Raw genomic sequence first — 24,445 nt, 5'->3', positions numbered from 1 at the left:
CATAAGAATTTATAGTCCAGATATGAGTAGACTAGCTGTGAAATTTAGTTCCGCTTCTATCATATGTGTTATTAAATGTACTGAAATGTTTATAGTTTGAGAAATCACCTCCTTGCTGCAAAAAATAAAATAAAAATATTATGATTCAACAAATCGCAGGTGTGAATTAAATATATGTAGTTTGAAATGAGGTAAAATACATCTTTATGGCATCAGAATTTTTAACTTCAGCCTTCTATTGGAGCTGCTTTTTGAAAGCAGCCCGTTGCTTACAGGAGGAAAGCATGTTTCCTTTGAGACGGGGCATACTAATGTCTAGGGCCCGGATGAATTATCAAGAACTATGGCAGTAGAGACAGCCTAGGAAACAATTTAAATTCTTAACACTTTATGGTTCTTTATTTTTTAACTTTATGGATTCCTCTGACCATATTCCCTAAGACCTGACATGGACAGTGTATGAAAAATACTCTAAAAAGCGCCTGGGCCAGTTGGTTCAGGGAAGAGCATGATACCCAGGAGGCCAAGATTAGGACCTGGAGATTGCATTTCATGCCCGTAGCCGGCTTGCTGGCGAGGGATCTGGTACTGAGTGCTGTTTCCCTACGGGTAGGTGTAGCTCATGAACATAATTACATGAACCAGAGCTGTGAACAGATAGTAACACAGTGCTTCCCAACTCTGCTCTGACCGTCAGAACCATCTAGATTGCTTGTGAAAAAAGTACAGATTTCCCTGCTGATCGCTTTTATTGGATTGGGTTGGACGCTCATAAGAGAGAGAACATTAGAACACACTAATAAGAGAGAGAAATGTGAACTTTCATTCACATTTAAAAGCAAAACAGGTGACCAGGGTGGTGGAGTGAGTATCATCATTTTTGCCCAGATTTCAAAATAATCATTTCTAATATTCTTAACACATTTATCAGTAATCTTATGGAAGACTTCCAAAAAGATTTACATGATTTTATCTAAGAACCATTTGCCCGTATATGAAGATGTTCAATACTAAGATGTACTTTCTGTTACTTTTCTCATTTTAATAATGTGTCTGCAATGATTCATACTCAGATACTTAGGGACAAGGCTGGCCTGGGTAGAGTGTCTAATAGGGAGCTGAGTAAACTAACTGCCCCATGTGGGAATTGAATCCTTAGAGTAAATCTCATTAAATACAAACCATAACCGGTTATGCTAATTGGATATAGGTGACTAAACGTGATTCCTATTTTTTCTCACATTTTTGTCAGAAAAGCAGAAAAACAGAATTAGAAAGGAGAAAACACAGGTTTTGAAAAGCCGAGTATGGTTTGTGGGCCACTGCTTGGTTGGTTTGTATTTGTTTATTTAATGCCGTATCTACAATGTAATACCTTATAATTATGCAATAAAACATGAATGTGTAGAGAATCTTCTCCAGCTGAGGACAAAATGAGCTGTTCACACATTTGAAATGGAAGGAAGGGAGACTGATGTAGACACCAAGAGAGGAGCAAGGGGAGGAAGAGATCCTGAGGAAGGACAGAGCTGAGGCGAACATCCCCAGTGACCTTATGTCTGATCCTTACCAAATGCACTCAGCTGTCTACACCGTCTTCATAAATGTTTGTCGGTCTTTGTTTCAACTCTGAGAGGGGCCACTCTGTATTTATCAGGGTTGACTTTTCATAAAGAAGTCCGAAGTGTTTTTTATTGCTATGAAAATAATACATGATGATTTGAGCATATGTTAGGAGGTTGAGAGAAACAAAAAGGAGGCAAAAAAAAGATCTGTTATTCCTTCCTAAGTAGTAAAGAGTTACATTGAGTCTTCCTATTGGTTCCGCTCTTTGGGAAGACAGAAAATGTGACTAATTTTTCTTGTTCAGGTGAATATAAACTTGCAGAATGGAAGCTCGGTGGTGCCTAGAGAATGTGTGGGAGTATGAGAGATTCAACAAATATTTGTTGATAAATGAATATATTGTTGCAGTCACTCTGCTCTCTCTTCCCATAAGGTTTTGAGTGACTTCGATTGACCCTCACATTTTAGATGAACGGATTACCTCTGCCCTGAGGACTGGCAGGTTCTGACTTGGGGGTGTGCTCAGTCTGGACATCAGACTGAGGCAGGTTGAAGACCCAGTCAGGGAATTGTAGGATGGGCACCGCCCATGACAGTGGGGTCTTAGCTTTGGTTATGGACTCGAGATTAAAGAGGAATACATTTTAGAAGACTCCAATCTTTGTACTCCCATACTTTTTTTTTTCTTTAGTTGAGGGAAAAAAATCTTATTTGGTTAGCCAGTTTCTCCAACCTTATTTTTTAAATCATCTGAACTATCCCCACTGATTTCTGATTTCAATGTAATATTGAGAGTGGTATATTATATCCTATATTATATATATTTTTTATTGCTGAAATATAGTTGATCCACAATGTTACATTACTTTTATTATGCAACATAGTGATTCCATAACTCTGTTTCCATACTTTTCTTTTAATGTTTATTTTCTTTTTGAAAGAGAGAAAGAGACAGAACGAGACAGAGCGTGAGCAGGGGAGGGGCAGAGAGAGAGGGAGACAGAATCCGAAGCAGGCTCCAAGACTGACGCGGGACTTGAACTCACAAACTGCGAGATCATGACCTGAGCTGAAGTCAGACGCTTAACTGGCTGAGCCACCCAGACACCCTTGTTCCCATGGTCTTAACTGACTGTTTTCCAAATCCCAGATATCTGTTTTTAGAAATGTGGGGTACTATGGTGGTATATTAGATGTGTGGGCCAATACCCCCATTTCTGCAGCTTCAGCCTAATAATGAAGTCACATGTCTATATTTTGATAGGTGTCTGTGATTAAAAACTCGTATGGTGGCCTCATAACATCCACCTCCTGCTTTCTGGCAAGTAGGTCAAACCCACCATTGATCTGATTCAGCATGGTAAAGCTCAGCCTTGTCAGAATAATCACAGGAGGCCGAAAGGAAAAAACGAATACGAGTGAGGCAGAATAAGATTTTCTAGGAGGATTTTATGAAGCCGATTTTGCTTCTTGCCCCTTGTTGATAGACTTTGGAGGGTTTTGTTTTTCTAGTGACAGTTTTATTAACGTTAAATTAGATCAGGAAAGTGTAAATTGTCCACGTCAAAGAATATGAAAAGATTGTTATTTATGGGTACCAGGTGAACAGTAAGGATTATGGGAGAGTTAACCTCGGCCCTCCTCCCATACCCAGTCATTGCTGTGTCTGCATCTTTCCCAGATAACCTAAGAGAACCACTTCTCCTCTCATCAGTTCCTAACCAAGGGTGGAAAAGTTGTTAACTATAATAACTAGTAACTATATAACTAGTTGTTAACTATATAAAAGTTGTTAACTATAATAACTGTTAACTATATAACTAGTAATTACCACCTTTTCCACCAGAGGGAATATCACAAACATATAGAGAAGTACACAGACTATAATGATATAGCTCAATGAATTTTTACAAAGGGGGGGAGCACATGAACGAACAGTACTGAGATCAGTAAATAGAGTATTAGCAGCATTGCAGAGGCCTTCTTCATGTTCCCAACCCCCAATTGCCATCTCCCCTCATAGGACACTGTCTGACCTAATTAATGTTAGATTCATTCTACCTATCTCTGGCCTTTATAAAATGGGAATATATTGAATTTTGACTGTGTGGCCTTTTTTTTTTTTAGGATATAGAATTGATAGCTCTTTGAACCCGAAAAATGGATTAAGAAACGTTGCTATAGGTTCTTAGAATTGTGGTCACAACTAATTATGGTAGGAGGTGGAAGAAGTGAGGGAATCAAGTAGAATAGGAGAGGTATGGAGACCAACTAGAATCACAAAATCAATGCCACATGAAAGTTATTTGACGGTACGGAAAAAAATAGTTGATATTGATGATTCTTTAAAAAAATACTTTTAAAGAGATGTCAACATTTGTAGACCTTATTCTATTAGAAAGTTGAGGTAAAGTAATCAAAAATAAAATAAAATTATAGTTAAAAATAAAATTAGCTTTTGAATGAGACAGGATCCCTCAAAAATATAATCCAGTGACAGAATTAAGAATGTAGCATCTAGCTTATGATTCATTCATTCATTTTATTCATTCAAACTTTTATCGAATAACTTCTCTGGTTATTTTGATAGTTACTGTGAATATATAAATAAATGATTCCTGCCCATAAAAAACTTAGAGTGATACAAGTAAAGAAGAAATTAGTGTGCAGTATGTAGATTATAAAGCACATAATGAGAAAATTCTAGTCCAGTGCGATAGGTTCTATGACAAAGAAAAACACAGAGAATGGACAGTTAATCCAGAATGGGCGTATTAGAAATAATCCCGAGGATCCTACTGGAGTGTAAAAGGTTAGGGACACAGAGTGGTGTGTGTGTGTATGTCTGTGTGTGTGTGTGTGTGTGTGTGTGTGTGTGTGTGTTGACTAGTAGGGAGAAGGGGAGGTTCTCATGTCTCCTGGATAAAATCTAAACTCCTGACCTTGAGAATCAGGGTTTGTCTTTTACTTCTCATTTTAGCCAAGCTGTTTCCTCTGTTTTCTCCTTTGTCCTTTCTCCTTGCTGCCTGGGCTACAGAAGAAACTTTGGATAGTTATTTATTAGCATGTATAAACCAGAGTGCCTTCTATCTAGAAAGATTTTTCATGTTTTGTCTGAAATCACATGTAGAATACATCCCACCTATTTTCAGAATATTTTATATTTACATTGCATTCGAATCCCTATCTAACTGAGTCTTTTATCATGAAATGAAGATCCTTGCCTTTAAATTCATTGGTATTCTGAGAGCATCAAGAATCTAATGTTAAATGTGATAATTTATTTGAATTGTGATTTTAAAGGACATAGAGTCTTTGAAACTCATCTGTGTACTTGTCTAAGGGATAGCTGTGGATTTTGGTATCGTTAGTGTGTAAGGACTTGAAATGGGGTGTGGTGGTATGGTTTCCTGGTTAGTTTTCTCAGAATAATTGATGAATCCAGCATCCTGAATGGGAGATCCTACAGATGATCGTATGAACATTATTCGAGCTTAGCTCAGATGGTTAAGGGCTGCTCTCTGTTGAATTTAAAAGATCAGCATCCAGTAAAAATTCCTTGAAATCACACAGATGACCCTTCACGTAAACAGTTGTTAACGTTGTGGGTTGAGGAGGAACTTGTGGGGCTCCCACAGAAAAGGAGGGCTCATTCTTGATAGCTTACTCCCATCAGACCATTAATTTTCTCACACATAGAATTTCAGACTTCCTAGCCTTATATATTCTCGCACTTTCTTATCAGCAGATCAATACCACTTTTCTGAGCAATCAAGTAGGAATAAAGCTGACCTGACTCTAAAGCTTACTGTGCCCTGGCTGAACCTACTTCAGAATGGGATTTAAATAAACTGAATAATAAGAGGTTCCGATGTTACAGATTATCCTCCAAAGTCATTGTTGTTATCATTAAACCAGGCACCTGGCAGCAAGAATCAGACATCCTCTTGAAGGAAGCATTGACTTGTCTGTTTCCATAGGATTACCTTTGAACAATTTTGTCCTCTCTGTCCATTCACCGCAATAGCAGGATTTCCACATTGGGAACTGTGAAGTGAGAGGGCACAGACTCCTTAGTGAGGTCAGGATTCAAAATCTGATCTGGCGACTTCATTACTATGAGACTTTGGCCAAGTAATTCCACTTCCTTGAGCTGTAGTTTCTCTATCTGCGACATTTCAAGGAGAGATCAGGATCTTCTGGAGTACTCAGCGAGATCATAATGAAGAAGTGTATTACTCGGGCTGGTTATACAAGAATTGGACAAGCCAAGAGGGTGGAGGGTGGCCCTTCAAAGCTATGATGTGATGAATTACAGAAAAGTTAAATGCGTGTATGATATAGGTTTCGATAATAGCTGTAAATATTCTTTCATGGTTAGTGCATTGCATGTGGTAACTGAATAGCTTCCAGCTCTTTTCATATTGTTGTTGAAATGAAGGAATATGGTGTTCAGCTTCTCTGATTCCTTTTTTTGTTTGTTTTTAGTCAGCTTTGTTCAGGTATAATTTCATACAATAAAACCCACCCATTTTAAGCACACAGTTCAACAAACTTTGAAGTAATCTACAGGTATATCCACCGGCAATCAAGATCAGAACATGTCCCTCATCCCGAAAAGTTCCCTCATGTCCCTTTGCGTCCGTTCCCAACTTCTGTATCCTAGCTCCTGCAGCCTTCTGGAATGTCCTATAAATGGAGTCATTCAGCTTGTTGTCTTTTGTATCTGACTTTTGTGACTGATCACATGCTTCTGAGATTGAGCTTGTGACTGTATCAGTAGTTTGTTCCATTTCACTGTTGAGTGGTACTCCATTGTATAGGCCCACCAACAATCTTGTTTGTTCCTTCAAGGTAGTTGATAGACTTGATTCTTAAGAATTGTCTTTTTAGTTGGCATCTGTTGCCACTTTTTTCAAGTGATTCTTTGGGAGGAATGTTAATTCTTGTAGTCAGAACCAAACATAATTTTCAAAGTTGGCACTTCCACCGTGGAAGGGATATAAAGAGTAGCAGAGACTCATATAATGCCTATATTTGCCGTATCTTAGTGAAAATCTTGCAAAAGCTTGCTCAGTACTGTTAGTTTTTTATGGAATGAGACAACAAATATAAAAATTGTTGTGGAATAAGTTGGTGTCAAGGATCTGAGCAGATACTGTGATCTCAATAACGTCTAATGTTTAGGACAATTGATTTCAGTCTCCCTGTGACTGTAATTTTCTGAGTGATTGGCCTTCATTTTAACTAATGCTCACGCATTTCATGGCATAGTTAAAAAAAATATACCTTCAGTATGTGTGAACATATATAGAAAGGAAACAAGTTTGTACTTGCTTAAGGAAAACCAAAGATCACTGGTTTACCTTGATTTCTTGTAAGCCTAGCCTTAAGCAATTATTTAGTCATTTGCTTTGACAAGTTTCCATTAAAGAGTATTTATGCCATCAAATTACTAAGTCTGTAAGCGTGTCAACATTACTGGGCCTTTGAATTAAAATGATGGAAGGTAAAAATGATTAGCACATTTAAAAGAAAATTTGTAATAGGAGTCTTTATTAAAGAACCCTACACAATAAACTGTGAGGACATATTTTTCTTGAATTGCTGATTGAATTAGTTTCCTAATATATTTTAGTCTGTTGGTTATCAAATGCTATAAATCAGAGATCTCAAAGTTATCCATGCATAGCTCTGAATCATTTGGGGGGATGTGGGGAGACAGAATATGTATGCAAAGATGCTGTTTGTCAGATCATGCATGAAGTCAAAATAAATTTTCAGAGTGAAATCATTTTAAGCAGCCGCAGGAAGTCAGTTTACAACTAAATTTAATCAGAGGCATTGTTCTTTATGGCTATTCTATTTCATAAAGTATGTTCCTGACAAAACCCTTTTCCTTTCCTGCACTGTGGATGGAGCCTTCAGAAATAAATTACCTTCCGATGATTTTTCAGAGAAACCTGGATCATCTGTCAAAAGTTCTGAGTAACACATGGCTCTTTTAATTTTACTTTTTAAAAAGAAAGGAACTTGAATTGTCTTAGCACTTGTCAGTACAATGTAAGAGCTCATGTTTTTCAAGTTTTTTGGTTTATTTTCAGTATATTATAGATTGCTGAGTTAGGAGTAATAATTGAGAATCACATATGTGTGTATGTGTATAAATATGTTGATTAAAAAGTTGTAGAATGGTCCTACGCTGTCTGATTTTTCAGACTCGTTTCAGTGTGTGCGCATATGGGAGCGCACCCCCACATGCACCTAGATATTTCCTATTTCTCGTTATTAAAATTTTGGTTTTGTATTATGAGACCAAGAATAAGCACAATAACTCCAACAACAGGACACATGTACTATTCGTTGACACGTCGTTATAAGACATGAAATTTGAGTGGATGCTGGATTTGTACCTGTGCCAGCTATGGGGACAGAAAAGTGACAGCTGGAATTCAGTGGGAGCAAGGGCTAGTTAATAAATTTTGTGGGAATATATCCAAATGGCACTTACACCAGGATAAGCTCTGGACTTTTACGTACAGTCCTGGCTTAGTGATCCGAGAGGTGTTTGACACTGTGTTCCTTGAAGACTCCAATTTTGTCTCTAGCCAGAAGTTGGAGAATATGCCGAAGAGTCTCAGAAAGGCTATTTAAAATACAACCAAAAACATTTTATCACTGCAAGAATAAAATCATTGTGTGTATGTAAGTGTGTATGTATATGTGTGTATGATATATATGATGTAAATATCATTTGGGTGTATGTATATATTATGTCTAATGTGCTTATCTCTGGATACTCTATCACTTCAGAAGGTCGGGGGAAGGGAACTTAAGTGATGAACAAGGAGACACTAGTGTATAAATGCCCAGGCTCATAGGAACTATAATTTAAAAAATCATGAACATTAAAGATGTTGACTTATCAATCCAAATTGTATGATTTGGAATTGCACTTAGTACTTTTCTTGAATGAGATTCGCCATGTTTTGCCTGAACTGTAGGGAAGAAGTTGTCGGTCCCACAGGATTTCGATCCATGAGCTCTGTTTTCAGCTTTGGATGCTTGGTTACGTCCATTTCTGCTGGATACCGTGTTGGGGTGCCTGACACCTGGGACCTGCTCCTCGGGGCAGGAGCAGCCGTGAAGGGAGCACTTGTGTGAGCACTAGCACTCTTTAGCAACGGTTATTTAAAATATTGGTGCCATCTAGGGGCGCCTGGGTAGCTCAGTCGGTTAAGTGTCTGACTTCAGCTCAGGGCATGATCTCCCCATTCGTGAGTTGGAGCCCTAGCTTGGGCTCTGCGCTTAGAGCTCGGAGCCTGCTTGGAGCACTCTCTCTCTGCCCCTCTCCTACGTGCTCGCTCTCAAAAATAAGTAAACGTTAAAAAAAATATTGGTGCCATCGAAATACTGATCCTACTTGGTCAGTTATTTTTCAAAACCATGGGAGTATACATTGAAAGGCCAAGGAATTAGTTTTAACATCACACGGAGATACTTTTTTATAGAACACCATGTCTGACCAACTTATAAAACCCTATTCTATAACAAAACCCTCTTTTAAAATTCTTTCATAAAATCCCTCTTCTGCTTTCTTCCAAGTCATATACACTCCTTTCAAAACTCAGTTCCCTTGGGTTTCCCCAGAAGTCTTTGTTTCCTCAGACCTAATTCAGGCATAAATTAAAATTTTCTAGGCAATAATTACGTATCATTGCATATTATGTCAAAATTATCTGTGGGTGTTTCTGTTTAATTTCACACAATTCTTTGTTGTTGTTTTATTTATCTTGGGAAATAACTCTGGCACATAGGACCCAATTTAACGAATGAAAGATGATAAATAAATATTTTTGTTTTCATTAAAAAAATTTACGTTTATTTTTGAGAGCGAGAATGCGAGCAGGGGAGGGGCAGAGAGAGGGGGAGACACAGAATCCAAAGCAGGCTCCAGGCTCAACACGGACTGTGCCACCCAGGTGCCCCGATAAATAAATATTTTTAATTGAGCAGTCTTACTCCTTTTTAGATAGCTTTCCCTGAAAATAATAGTCATTTCCCCACAGGCCGTAGATGACAAATCCTAAATGAACCTCAGTGAGGGTATTTGGTGGCTAGATGTCTTGCTTTACCAAGTGGAGTTCATTGTCCTTCTGAGATGTTCTCTCACCCGGTACTTCCCTTATCGTAACACTTATCACAACACGTTGGAACCACTTCTTTCCATGTTCCCACCCGCCTATAACCCCAGTGGAAAGCATTGTACTGTCTCTGGCTTTTTCACCGTCTCATCCCCAGGAACTAGGTCACTATGTGCTTAATAGTTATTAAAGAATGATTAGACACGCTCTTCCATAAAAATTTAATGTCTTCAACTTTCAGAGATTAAGTATGAAAGCATATTCCTGACCCAGTAAAGCAATTCTTAAAGTTGCTTTTATTTAAGAGGAGAATCAGAGACTGATACTAAAAGCTCTTTTGTTAACGTTGTCAGGAACTTCTTATTTAACTTTTTGTCTCATTGAGGGGTCCTGGTTGTAAAGAACAGAGCAACTCTGACCGATGTAAACAACAACAAAATCAGTCGAAAATATTATAACTAAGAGTAAGTGGAAGGACTGGAAAGCTGGGCTTGCGAGGGAATCTGCCGGAATCTGGAAACCAGATCCGCAGTTGCATTTGTGTTCTAAGAACAAGTGTGAGCTGGGCACCGGGTGCTGCCCCTGAATTCCCAGTGGCCTGTCTTTTCTTGTGTAAGGACATACGAGTGACTGACCCCCCTGAGGGGGCGAAGGGGGAAGACTGCCCGCGCCCTTGATGGGAAGGCTGACATACAGAGACCCCTGAGTGGAGGGGGCTGTGCTTAGCACCGGGATCCACTCTGTGTTCGCTTCGGTGAACATGGGTAGGGACAACCAGATGCAAATACAGACACAAATGACATTTCCACAAATGCCCCCAGCGCTTTCTCTCTGGCTGCTGTGCTATCATCATGGTTTGGGATCTTCTCAGGGTCTCTCGTAATCTGCACACTTCTGCTACCCTGGGTTCTCCTCTAACTTAAAGTTTACTGTGATGTAAAATGCCCCTCGATCTGTGATTTTTTTATTCCTCACACTCTCGATGACAGTGAAGAGGAATTAAATGGTTACCTGTCATACGTAGAAGTGATAAAAATACCTCCCGTGCGTTCTGAGAAATTTAATAACATTCCTCACAGACTTTTTAAAAAGGGTATATAGTATATGTACACTACCTCGGTTTTAGAAAAGCTTGCTTTTAATCAGATGATTTTGTTTTCCCTGAACTCATGGTATCATGCGTTTTTTTTTCTAAGTAAACTCCTTAAAACCCCACTCTTACGATTCATGATTTTTCTGTGGGACTTGGGATATTTTTTAGATCTCTTTTGCTTTTAAAAATATCTTCCTTTCCCAGGGCACCTGGGTGGCTCAGTTGGTTAAGTCTTAGACTTCAGCTCAGGTCATGCTCTTAGGGCTTGTGAATTTGAGCCGCATGCCGGGCCCTGTGCTGATAATTCAGAGGCTGGAGCCTGCTGTGTCACCCTCTCTTTCTGCCCTTCCCTGGCTCAGGCTCTGTCCCTTCTCTTGCAAAAATAGGTAAACATTAAAAAAAATTTAAAAATATACATATATATATATACACATATACATATACATATAAATATACGTGTGTGTGTGTGTGTATATATCTTCCTCTCCATGAATGTATAACCAAGACAGATTTACATCATTGAGCATAAGGTTTTCTTTACTTGATCTGAATCTTTGTGACAATTAAGAGAATAACTTATTCTCCTAATTTGTACTCTATAAAAAGGATTCATTGCTTTAAAGGACAGCTTTGCTTTAATAATATGGTAATACAGATATTTAAAAACTTTCCTTGATTTGTCGTTTCAAGATGAAATTTGCCCAGCTCTATTTCTTTTATTTCAAGAAAATTTAGGAGAGGTTTATAGATGGAAAAAAATGTTTTCTGACTTGAAGAATAGTACTTAAAAAGGCAGCTGAAGCTAGAAGCTTAGAATGCAGTTTTCTTTGTACTGCTCTCATCATGTTTTTTACTTCATGCAAAATTCACTTATTTATCACTAGCGGCCTCTAGTGTGTATTCAATTTGTTCCTGCTAGGCTGTACATTAGTAGGTTATTAGTAACTAGAGAGCAGTTCCTTGTGTTAGGAACAAGAAAAACAACCTCAGTTTCTGTCATCTTCCCATTATATCAGTCAGTGAGAAGAAAAGTTTCACATTAGTAGTGTGGTCTTATGATTCCTATTACCAATAATAGGGCTTTCGTGGTGAGTTTCCTCTGTGCAGTAGCTGTTCTCCAACGAACACTTCTGATGCGGTGCAGAGAAAGGGTTGATGGTCGTGGACGGCACTGATGCATTCTCATGCTTCAGTAGGATGGAGTTGTGAGGATATAGGTGGCAGTGGTTACCAAAAACAGCAATTTCAGCCAAAAAGTCTGAACCAAACTGCTTTTTTTGTTCAATTTTATTTTTTATTTATTTATTTATTTTTTTTTTAAATTTTTTTTTTCCAATGTTTATTTATTTTTGGTACAGAGAGAGACAGAGCATGAACGGGGGAGGGGCAGAGAGAGAGGGAGACACAGAATCGGAAACAGGCTCCAGGCTCCGAGCCATCAGCCCAGAGCCTGACGCGGGGCTCGAACTCACGGACCGTGAGATCGTGACCTGGCTGAAGTCGGACGCTCAACCGACTGCGCCACCCAGGCGCCCCTTGTTCAATTTTAAACAAAACTGTATACAAGCAATCTCGATGAAATCATAATTATAAATGATAGCAGTAGAAAAAGAAATTCATTTAAATGAACCAAATCTGTACTATTTAGTATTTACCTTTTTTTTTTTTAATTTTTTTTTCAACGTTTATTTATTTTTGGGACAGAGAGAGAGACAGAGCATGAACGGGGGAGGGGCAGAGAGAGAGGGAGACACAGAATCGGAAACAGGCTCCAGGCTCTGAGCCATCAGCCCAGAGCCCGACGCGGGGCTCGAACTCCCGGACCGCGAGATCGTGACCTGGCTGAAGTCGGACGCTCAACCGACTGCGCCACCCAGGCGCCCCTTTACCTTTTTTGATTATTGATGGAACTTTATTCTTTTTTCTTAACGGTATATCATCCCCTATCCTCACCTACCTTCCTGCTTATAGAAGTAATATACAAGTTCATTATAATGAACTTGGGGAATGCAGGAAGATGCAAAGAAAAAATAAAAAGAACCTGAAACACCATGATTCTCACTGTTCACATTTTTACATACCTTTTTCAGTTTCATATTTTTGTAAGCATGTTTCTCTTGCTGTGTGTGCACATGTCATAAACTAGGGATTTTTAGGCATATACTTATACATTATACCAGTTTATTTTATTTTTTTTATTTAAAAATTTTTTTTAATTTAAATAAATTTAAATAAATTTTTAATTTATTTATTTTTGAGAGACAGAGAGAGATGGAGCATGAGTGGGGGAGTGGCAGAGAGAGAGGGAGACACAGAATCCAAAGCAGGCTCCAGGCTCTGATACTTTGGAAGCTTTATTTTAAACTTTCTTGAGGTAGGTCCAGAGCAACTTTTATTATGGGAATAATTTAGTCTTAATTTTATTTATTTTATTCATTTTTAAGAGAGAGAATACGTAAAGAAGGGGCAGAGAGAGAGGGAGACACAGAATGCAAAGCAGGCTCCAGGCTCTGAGCTACTAGCACAGAGCCTGATGCAGGGCTTGAACCCACGAACTGTGAGATCATGGCCTGAGCCAAAGTCGGACACTTAACCGACTGAGCCACCCAGGCGCCCCAATTTAGTCTTACTTTTAAAGTGAGACTCTACTTAATGACCTGTTTATGACCTGTGTATCTGTACTCTTGATGACCGGAGCATGGATTCTACCCAACTGTGTTTTATTTCTGGGAATTGTCGAGACCATTGGTTTCTGGTGATCATCCTAGCTTTTCATCTTCTGTTAAAATTGGTCCCCTCATTTGGGGAGACCACTGATCTCTGACTTTTCCCTCACTGTGCGGTGGGCTAGAAACTGGCTCCAGAAAGAAAGCTGAGGCAATAATACAGCTCATCTCCCCTGTTCCCCTTTTTCCAGCAAGTACTATCCTGAGCTGCCTATTTTCTACTGTCCGGATACCACTGTTTCACATATTTTGTCTGGTTTTCTAACTGGTTACAGTGGTTACAGGTTAATTCCCGTAGCACAGACAGTGATAGCAGTCCGTATATTTTAATTTTTTACCCACATAATTTGCATTGCTGATACTGAATTAGAGCAGTCAGTTACAGAATTAAATCTTTTGTTTGTTCGCTACCTAGAATGAAATATACTTTCAGGAAGTCTCATATGATTTTGTAAATGTGCCTCTTTTTATCACTTCTCTATTCATTAAGTCACAGGCCTTAAAAGTTTAAGTTGAGCGTGCTTAGGAATTGATAGCATATGGTGTGGAGTAACTTTGCACGGCACTCACACTGCTGTTTGATTATCAGGCAGCTCTGGTTGGGCATATTTCCAATAAGGACCAAGATTTTGGGAGAACTAGAAGTGCATCTTGTGAAGGGAATGTAGCAAGAGGAGGAGGAGGAAACTATGAATCTGTGTGACATCTATGTATGTTGCTTCCTATCTCTCAGACTTGGCTTTCTACCATAAAATTAGGATGTTAAAAATCAACTTTGGGGCACCTGGGTGGCTCATTTGGTTAAGTGTCTGACTCTTGATTTTGGCTCAGGTCATGACCCCAGGGTTGGGGGGACTGAACCCATGTCAGGCTCTGTGCTGAGCATGGACCCTACTTAAGATTCTCTCTCTCCCCACCTCGGCCTCTCTTCCCTGCTTGCACATGCTTTCTCTTTCTCTAAAATAAAAAGAAAAATCAACCTTATGGGACTATTATGAAAATCAAGTAAAATTTTACTAATTAATAAGTATAAACTGCATGAATGAAATACAGAGACTGGCATATAAGAAGGATTCAAAAAATATTTCTGAAAGTTTTCTTCTAGGGTAAGAGCCCTCAGATCTTTCTCCTTTTTGTACCTCTTTTTTTTTTTTTGGCTTTTTCTCTAATTCAACTTTTTTTTTTTGCAAAGTTATATTTTTCCCCTATCATTTCTTTCTCCTCACTCTGTCCTTAATCTTTATTTTAACTATGTGATACAGAGATTTTTATCTATATTTCCATTATTGTTACTTTGTTTTTTCTAGGTATTTCAGTTATCTCATGTAGTTATTCTATAGTTATTTTATTAAAATCTTAAAAACCCATCCTCTGAGATCAATCATTGTCAACAGCTTAATTCATTCACTACCATGATTTCCTTCATGCTTATACCAAAATGTATGAACATGTCTACAGGTATTTGCATTTCTTTTGAATTTTATTGTTTTAAAGCACACTGTTAATACTAAAACTTAAGGGATGCATCAAAATCTGTATTAAAAGAGAAGTCTGTAGTAATAAAATTCTATATGAAAAAAAATCTCAACGTTACACTTCAGAGAAGTAGAAAAAGAACAAACTCATCCCAAAGTTAATAGAAGGAAGGAAATAAAGATTAGAACAGGAAGAAATGAAAGAGAGAAAAACATTTAAAAACTCAGTTAAAGTAAGAGTTGGTTCTTTGAAAAGATAAAAACCAAATTGAAAATCCTTACGCAGTCTAACCAAGGAAAAAAGAGACAAGATTCAAATAAAATCATAAATGAAGAAGACATTTTAATTCAGTGCCACAGGAAAAAAAAATCATAAAGGACTATTATAAACAATTATGTGCCAACAAATTGGACAACCTAAACGAAATAGATAAATTCCTAGAAGTATACAATAAGGCATACCAAGACTAAGTCAAGAAGAAATAGAAAGTATGAACAGATCAGTAACAAATAAGAAGATTGAATTGGTAATCAAAAACCTTCCAACTGGAAAAGGCCAGAACGGATGGCATCATAGATGAATTTTTCTATTTTTTTAAAGAAAAATTAATACAAATACTGCTTAAACTCTCCCAGAATACAGAAGTAGAAGGAATACTTCCATTTTTTAAAAATCAAGTCAGCATTACCCTGGTATAAAGCCAGAGATCCTAAAAGAAAACTATGGAACAATATCCCCGTTGAACATGTATAAAAAAATCCTTAACAGAATAGCTAACCAAATTTGAAGAACACATGAAAAGAATCACACACCATGACCAAGTGGGATTTAGCCTTGCTATGCAAGGATGGTTTGACATATCAACAGGTTACACCACAGTAACAGAACAAAGGACAAATCACATTATCATCTCAATAGATACAGGAAAAGCATTTAACAAAATTTAATATCCTTTTGTGATTAAAAACTCTCAAATTTCCTCAACATGATAAAGTGTGTACGTGGAACACCTACAGCTAACATCATACTCAGTGGTGAAAAACTGAAAACTTTTCCTCTAATACCCGGAAAAAGGCAAGGATTCTCACCTCTCACCACCAATATTCAGCATAGTACTAGATGTCCTAGCCAGAGCAATTATGCAAGAAAAAGAAATAAAAGGCAACCAAATCATAAAGGAAGAAGTAAAATGAGCTCTATTTGCAAATGGCATGATCTTATATCTCTAAAACTCTAATGACTCCACACACACACACACACACACACACACTAAAAAATAACCAAAACATCTATTGGAACAAAAAAAGAGCAAAATTACAAAATCAGTGCCCCCAAATCAGCTGCATTTGTATACACAAACAAAAAATTATCTGAAAAGGAAACTAAGAAAACAATCCCATTTACAAAATCATCAAAAAAAAAAAAAAAAGAAACAAAACTAAAAGCTTAGGAATAAATTTAACCAAGGAAGTGAAAGACTAGAACACTGAAAATGATAAAATGTTAATGATCTTATGTTAACTGTTCTTTAAAAAATTTAATAATAGGAAACTTTTGGAGGTGTTGGGTATGTTGATGATGTAGGTTGTGGTCATGGCTTTAGGGGTACGTCCTTATCTTTAATTTATCAAGTTATATATAGTAGTGATAAGCAACTTGTATGTAAAAACAAGGTAAGAATATAGACATTTTTCTACAACTTGTTTTTTTTTTTTTTTACTTGGAGTAGACATTTCCTCTGGGACAGTTGTCAACTCTAGGATGAAGTCAACTAATCTTCAAGCTGCCTAATTTCCCTGTTAGGGTACATGATACTCTGTTTGACCTCTCCTGTATTATTGAACATTTAGTTTTTTTCTCATTATTATCGCACAGATACCCTATGTAGTATATTTTTGTAGGATAGATTCTCAAGTGGGGTTGCTGGTCTGTAAGTTGTATTCCACTCAGGATCCCAGTAGTCTGTGCTTTTATTTAGCCTAGCAACACTTGTTCTTCCTAATTTTTGACAAGTTCTTGTGTAAGTCAGTATCCTAGTATTGCTTTAATATTTATTTCCTTGATAAGTAGTTAGTTACCATGTTTTCATATACTTAGTGCTCTTTGTATTTGTTGTGTGACTTTTCCTTGTGTTAATAGCCTCTGACAGTTTTTCTACTGGATTTGTTTCCTTTACCACCTTGGAGTACTGTTTTATTTGTATATATTTTAATGTTTATTCACTTTTGCGAGAGAGAGAGAGAGAAAGAGCACGAGCAGGGGAGGCACAGAGAGAGAGGGAGACACAAAATTTGAAGCAGGCTCCAGGCTCTGAGCTGTCAGCACAGAGCCCGACACGGGGCTCAAACCCACGGACCTTGAGATCATGATGTGAGCCAAAGTCAGACACTTAACCGGTTGAGCAACCCAGGTGACCCTGGAGTACTGTTTTCATATTACATACTATTTTCATATATATATATATATATATATATATATATATATATATATACACACACACACACATATTGTATATTTTGCATATATAAAAATATTACTATTTTATAAGCACATTGGTACATTTTTATACAGTTTAATAGGATTTGTCATTGTATGTTTTCTATTTCCTCAGAATATCTTTTGTCCAAAATTATACAACTATTTAATTATTTCTTGACATCTTTATTACATTTAGAGACTTATTTATGAAGACAGTTGAACTAATTGCTTCTAGATACACAGTCATTTTTCCTTATTATACTTTGGACCCCCCCTTTTTTGCCCCCCTCCCCTTATTTAAGTTATGCGGTTTTGCAGAGAATGTTAGCTCAGATCTTTGAATGATGACCTCATTCATCATAACATCATGCCTCTACGTCCCCTCCTTTCTTTAGATGGAGTACCATTTTTTCCCTTGTATCTACAGCCATACTCTTTTTCAACAGTGTTCTCAAACAGTCTTCTAACATACTCCTTTAATCAAAATCTCATCCTTTTTTTAGCAACCAGTGCTAAGTGTCCCCCCCCCCCCCCCCCCCCGCTTTGGTGATCCATTTGTAACATACACAGGTTGACCACGGGTTGACCACATTAACACTGATGAATCAAACCCTAGGGGAGTGATGTGGTTGTGTACAGAACTTTCTCCACGATGAAGTCTTTTTCCGTTTCCTTAAATGTGCATGCACGTGTGGAAGGCTGTGGACGTGGTTGTCTAAGATCAAAGATGGGGCTGCCTGGGTTTGAATTTTGGCTCTAGCTCTCATTAGCCTTATAACAGGCTCCTTACTTAGCTTCTCTAGTAACATTTATTTTAGCTGGAAGCTTTAAACTGTGCTTGCTGTGTACCAGGGTTTTCTAAGTGCTTTACATCGATTAACTCATCATCTCCACAACTGCTCTAGAGTAGCTTCATTTTACATGTGAGGAAATGAAGCTCAGACAAGCTCAGTCATTGGGACAAGCTAGGAAATAGTGGGCCAGGCATAATAGGAAGTTGGTAATAAGTGTTTCTTTCCTCCTGCTTCTTTTTCACTCTTGTCTTCTGCCTCCCTGTCTCCCCCTTTTCCTACCACCTTTCCCCATTCTGCCCCACCCTGTTCTTTTTACCCCTCTCCATGCCCCTCCGCCTTCTCCTCTATCTTATATTCTTATCAACAGCTCTGTACTTGGTGCTCATGCATCGTGTTTAGGGATGTTTTCTAAATATATCAGCCTCCCTGTTGATTATTACATGTGATGGATCTTTAGCTCATTAATTAATCTCTGCTCCTTTTGAACTCTGTATTTTGTTATTAGTGAGTGGCCAAGTACGATGAGAGTTAAACGTAAAAATCAAAGGAGGCTGCACCATTTATGGAGCGCTCGGAACACCTTTTAGTACCAGCCGGCCAGTGCCAGTGGAGGGGGAGGATCCCAGGATGAGGTGTACCGGTCTGATCGATGACAACAGTGAACAGAGGTGTGGTCAGTGGAGAGAGAATTCCATCTACCTTTAGTCAGTTGCTTGAGCAGTCAGTCCCCAGAGAGTTGTGAAAATAATCTTCCCGTGTAAACTGTCTTTTATATCATGACATCAGGCTTCGACATCTGTGAAGTGTCATTCCCAGTGTTTCTTCAGAATGCCGAAGCACCATGGCAACCAGTGCCTCAGAAATGTGAGGTGGGCTTTTAATTGCTTGTGTCCAAAAGCACATTTCAGGAAGTTTCAAAAACTACGGTATTCTGAGGAAAGTTTACAATTACTGCAGTCATCTCAGCATGTATACCAGGTGTATTTTGGGCATGAGCCTTCTTAGAAATAAGAATCTTTGTTCATTTTTAAAGCGTGCATGTTGTTGTAGAGAAAATTATATTAAAAGTTAATCAAAGTTTGTCATCCTTTATCAATGTAAGTTTGTTTTCCTGTGAATATTTTATATGAAAATACAAGTAAATCTGTATGATTGCTTTCCTTCATGATTCACAGTGTACAATAAAAAGAGATCTAATTGTCTTTAAAATTCTATATCCTAAGGGGAGAGAGATTCAGCTGCCTGTGTGTATCAGTTTTTATTTTTCATTTTTATTATTGTCAAAATCAATATGATATTTGGAAACTGGCAAATTGATTCTAGATGTCTGAGGGACTAAAATTTGTAGAGCCATATAAGTCAGTCTTGTGGCTTGTAAACACTTCTTACAGTTTTGGAGGCTGGGAAGTCAAGGTCAAGGTTTAGCATATGATGAGTTCTACTCCCTCGTTCATAGATGGCTGTCTTCTTACTGTGTCCTCATATGGTGGCAGGGACAAGAGAGCTGGGGTTTCTTGTACAAAGGCACTAATCCCATTCACACGGGCATCACTGTTCTGAGCAAATCACCTCCTAAAGGCCTCACTACCCTGTAGCATCATCGCATTAAGGGTTAAGACTTCAACATATGCATTTCAGAGGTACACAAACATTCAGAACTTAGCAAGCACTTAAAACAATCTGTGACCTGTATGAGCTTTGTTGTATGAGTTATTGAATGTTGGCTGATGGAGGCATTTTAAAGAAAGTTTAAAAAATCAGTGAGTTTTTGCAACAGGAAAAACAATGAAGAAAGAGGAAACGGGCTATTTTTAGTCTTCATATGGGTAGGGTGCAATGTATTTACCTAAATATGTCTAAAATGAAGTTGAAAGTAATGGATGTGGTGGCATACACGTTTTGAGGAGACCAGTTTACAGGAAAATGTTGAAACCAGGCAAGTGACTGAAAACTTAGGTACTTTCCAATTCTGCCTTATTCTGAAATAAACTATTGTCTTTTCTGTATGCTTGATGTTCAGTGAATATGTCTGGAATCATTTAATGTAATAGTTGTATTAAATACCCCAAATTTTAATAGTTAACCATCGTTGGTTAACAAGAACAAAAAGGAAACAAAACCCAGCACTTTACGCAGTACAGACCAGTGTGGTAGAACATTCTTACTGTTTGTTCTAGGAAGACATAGAACTCCGAGAAGACTTAACACAGATTAGTAAGATGAGGTTAGACCTAAGAAGTCCTATTTCCAATTACGTTAAAACCTTGAAAAAAAATTGTATGAAAGAACAAGGTTAGTATTGGGTTTTTCATGTTCATCTTTATTAATTTTTAATTTTTTAATGCGTATTTATTTTTTAATGTGTATTTGTTTGCACACGAGCGGGAGACAGACACAGAATCCCTGAGCTGTCAGCACAGAGCCCAACACAGGGCTCAAACCCACAAACCGTGAGATCATGACCTGAGGTGAAGTCGGATGCTTAACGACTGAGCCCCCCAGGCGCCTCTCAGCTTTATTCATTTCATCCTGAGGGCATACACAAGGTGTTCTGCGTCTAGTTTCGTTTTACCTCTGTCCCCAAAGCTCTAATTCTTACACCTTGGCCCTGCAGTGATGGCCAGGTCCATTGTCCTGTGCTTGTAGCTGCACACCATGGGTGAAAGAGGAGGAAATAGGATTTTCCCCCTCAATTTATTAAGTGGGTTGTGGCAGGTTACTTCCCCCTTTTGCAAGAGTCTCTGTGGAAATTTGATGACCCTGAATCCTAAGCCCCACCCCACTGGTATGTCAGTAAAATCTCTCCGGGAGCCTCTGTCTTGGCTTTTATGACTTAAAGATGTCTCCAAGTCCTGGGGCTTCAACTCTTTTGACATGTAATACTTAGCGAAATGAAACTTTAGTCTCCATTTAGCCAGAGATCTAGTCCATGATATAGCGACTTGGCCCTCTTGAAAAGACACACGGAAGTTTTATTATTCTTTTGAATCAGAACAGTTAGATAAATGCCGGCACATCTAATTCTCATGGTGTGTGAAAAGAAGAATATATCTGTAGGATGAAAGTAAACATTCCCTTCTTTACATTATATATATTTTAGAGACTCAGGAGGCTAGGGCTTTTTGTTAGAGCACTGCTAAATCCAAGGAAGCTTAATTTTTCCACACCGGGAAGAAATTCTACCAGGTCATGTGAATGTTTTATGTAAAGTAAACGATGGCAATGTATGTAGAGTGAGGTAGGCTTTCTGGATGAATTCTGAAAAAATGTAAATGGTAGAGAAGAGAAATAAGATACTCATGATGTAATTAAAAACTTTTACTTTGGGGAATTCTCTCCCTCTGTCTAGTAACTGACTTGTGTAGTATTTCAAACTTGTCTGGAAGCCTCCTGTTCCTGGAAATGTGTCAATAGGATATTTGGAAAATGTGTCTGAACTGATTCCGGCTCTAAAGGGAATGCCTAATCCTCTTCCTCGTCTGTTTAAATTTGTTGAAGTTGTGGACTTGTGTGAGGGCACAATAATGTAAAAGTTTGTATATATGTAGAAAGTAATATATAAAGATGGGGTCGTGATGTTAGGGTTTTTGAACTGGGACTTTTTCAAACCAATAATCTTCTTTAATCTCTATTTTTTAAAGCAGGATAAATACTGACTGATAGTGTGACTAAGTTGATGAATTATGTAGAGTTACTCTTAAACATACCATATAGAAACCAAGAGCGTAAGACATCCTATTGGCGTAGTTTTTCAAGGATAACCAAAAGTAGTCTTAATTAGTTGACTTACTTGGAACTCTTTCTTTCAGCTTTTTGCCTGAATTCATCAGTGGAGACTTTGATTCTATTAGGCCTGAAGTTAAAGAATATTATGCTGTTAAGGTAAACTATAAACTCTTTTTATATTTAAGATCTCTTATGATTGCTTTTCCTGTGTTCTTTCTGATGTCCTTGACGTATGCATAGGGGTTTACAAACTGGTTATTAAAAAAAAATATAGCAATTGTAATGCACATTTAAATAGAAATTTAGAAATGACAAGTGGAAACCCAGTCTTAGAAATTCTGTCACCATCAGATGATCGTGAATGCTTAGTCCTTTAAGCATATATATTTTAAATGAGTTTATCGTTTATGTAGGCTCATTTAATAATAGGCTCATTTAATACTCTTGCCTACAACCTCATTAGTTAATAATATTTCTCACAAATCATTTTTAATTTCCTTTAATGAGTCCACTGTATTTAATTTAACCAGTTCCCAATTTATTTATATTTAAGTTTGGAGTCCACTATATTTAATTTAACCAATTCCCAATTTGTATATATTTAAGTTTTATCCATTTTTTTGCATTGTAAACTAATAAAAACATCCTTACAAACTGAATTTTCATAAAAATGCATAATTACATGTCCCAGAATTTGAGAACCATAGTTTTTTTCTGTAATATTTAGTTTTCTTGAAATTATTATTACTCTGTTCTGAATGAAACTATTCATTACAGCTTGAAATTAATAATGACATACAGCTTATTAACATGTTTATGTTATCATTCCTATTGTGCAAATATTCCAGAGATCCTTGTCCCTTATAAATGATCTAATTGAAAAGGAAAGAAGACACGTAGGAGTGTATTGCGGTAACTGATCATTTGAACTTTCGCTGGTTTTAGAGGACAACGCAGAGTTTTGAAAATAAAAATTATAGCCTCAGCAATTCTTGCCGCACACCGCCATCTGTGTTATTCTGAACTTGCATTAGCAAGTCATACGTGTTTGTAAAAAAACAGCAGTTACCAACACAAAAATTTAAATTCTTTATGAGGCTTGGGGACGGATGAGATCAATTCGGAAAGAAGGGAGGAAACCTGTCATAGGAAGGAAAGAAATAAAGAGGGAGGGAGGGAAGGAAAGAAGGGGAAAAAGAAAACACTTGATTGCAGATCCGGACACAAAGGTCGCCAGGTTATAATGCATTCGCCGTGGTGATAGGGAATTTCTGGGGCCTGCTGCGAATGCGGGTCTGTGCTTGTTCCCTCTGCCCACCAGCTGATCAGACTCTCTATCAGCAAATGAAGACTGTTCCCAAGTCAGCATTTGATATTCATGCTCAATTACTTTAACATTGGCATCTTTCTGTACGTTCCCCAGTCTCACTTCTCATTAACTCCATACCTCACCCTCGTTGGGATGGACAGCCCTCAGCCTTGCTTACAATGCAGTGTTATAAATTCATAGACGTTAATCATATTTTTGGAAGCAGAAGAAACAGCAGGAGAGGCAGGGACAAACAGACTTAGAAACACGTTGAAGATCTGGCCAGATGTGACTTTCCTCCTCCTCTCTGAAATGCTGCTGGCTTGCAACAACTGGAAATGTCCATCTGATGATTCCTATCCAGGATGGGGGAAGTAACAGGAAATAAGAGGAAGCCAGCCTCTTAATTTCTTACTGCAGTCAAGCATAAAGGAAAGTTTTGACTTATTACTATTTGATGAATTTCTCTTATATTTCCTACTTCATTTTTTGTAACTTCAAAGCTAATTTATATGTGTTAAGATATTTTTAAAGTAAGCATAGCTCATTTTCTAATTCCTTCATTGCGTAGTTAACAAACTGGTTTAGTACAATCCAGTTTTTTCAAGTATATATGGGAACTCAGTTCTGATCTGTTCCCAGAGGGTCCCAGTGATGTCTTTTATGTAGCTAATGTGCCCTGTACAACACATGGTGAGTGTTTAGCTACAGCGTTAATAATGATGCTAATGACAACAAGTTAATGCAGCATCTCGCGATTCATATAAGCCATTATCTCCAATTTAAGCAGTATTGAAGCTGCTCTTTTACAAACAAAAGAAGGTTATCTCGGCTTTCAAACACACTCCTCCCACCCCACCTGATCTGGGTTTTCAGTGCAGCTGAAACTGGGGCTCTAGTAAAGAAAGTAAAAAAAGAAATTTAGAATGCTAAAGGTTTGTTAAAATTTTAAAGTGCGTTTTGTAGCCAACACTTACACAATTTTCCCCCAGTAGATATGTCTTTGACGTATCGAAAAACCCAACGTTACATGATTATATAAAACTTGAAATTGGTCTGCCTGCTTTATTTCCGAGAACCTAAAATATAAAGTATTTGATTTGTCAGCTTTTAAATAATATATCCCACATCTT

At 37.7% G+C, this 24,445-nt stretch overlaps 1 protein-coding gene across 12 annotated transcripts in view; it reads left to right on the top strand.

Moving 5' to 3' along the window:
* The window catches only part of TPK1 (thiamin pyrophosphokinase 1), a 351,530-nt gene that overhangs the window by 146,406 nt on the left and 180,679 nt on the right, over positions 1-24,445 (top strand). For all 12 annotated transcript variants that reach the window (XM_047837362.1, XM_047837351.1, XM_047837356.1 and 9 more), the window contains one exon: positions 22,087-22,159. In XM_047837362.1, the coding sequence (XP_047693318.1) occupies positions 22,087-22,159 (73 nt within the window). The remainder of the gene's footprint in view (positions 1-22,086; positions 22,160-24,445) is intronic.

The sequence above is a fragment of the Prionailurus viverrinus genome, chromosome A2 (genome assembly GCF_022837055.1).
Source record: "Prionailurus viverrinus isolate Anna chromosome A2, UM_Priviv_1.0, whole genome shotgun sequence".
NCBI classification, from domain to species: Eukaryota; Metazoa; Chordata; class Mammalia; order Carnivora; family Felidae; genus Prionailurus; species Prionailurus viverrinus.
This window is presented reverse-complemented; position numbering and strand designations above follow the sequence as displayed.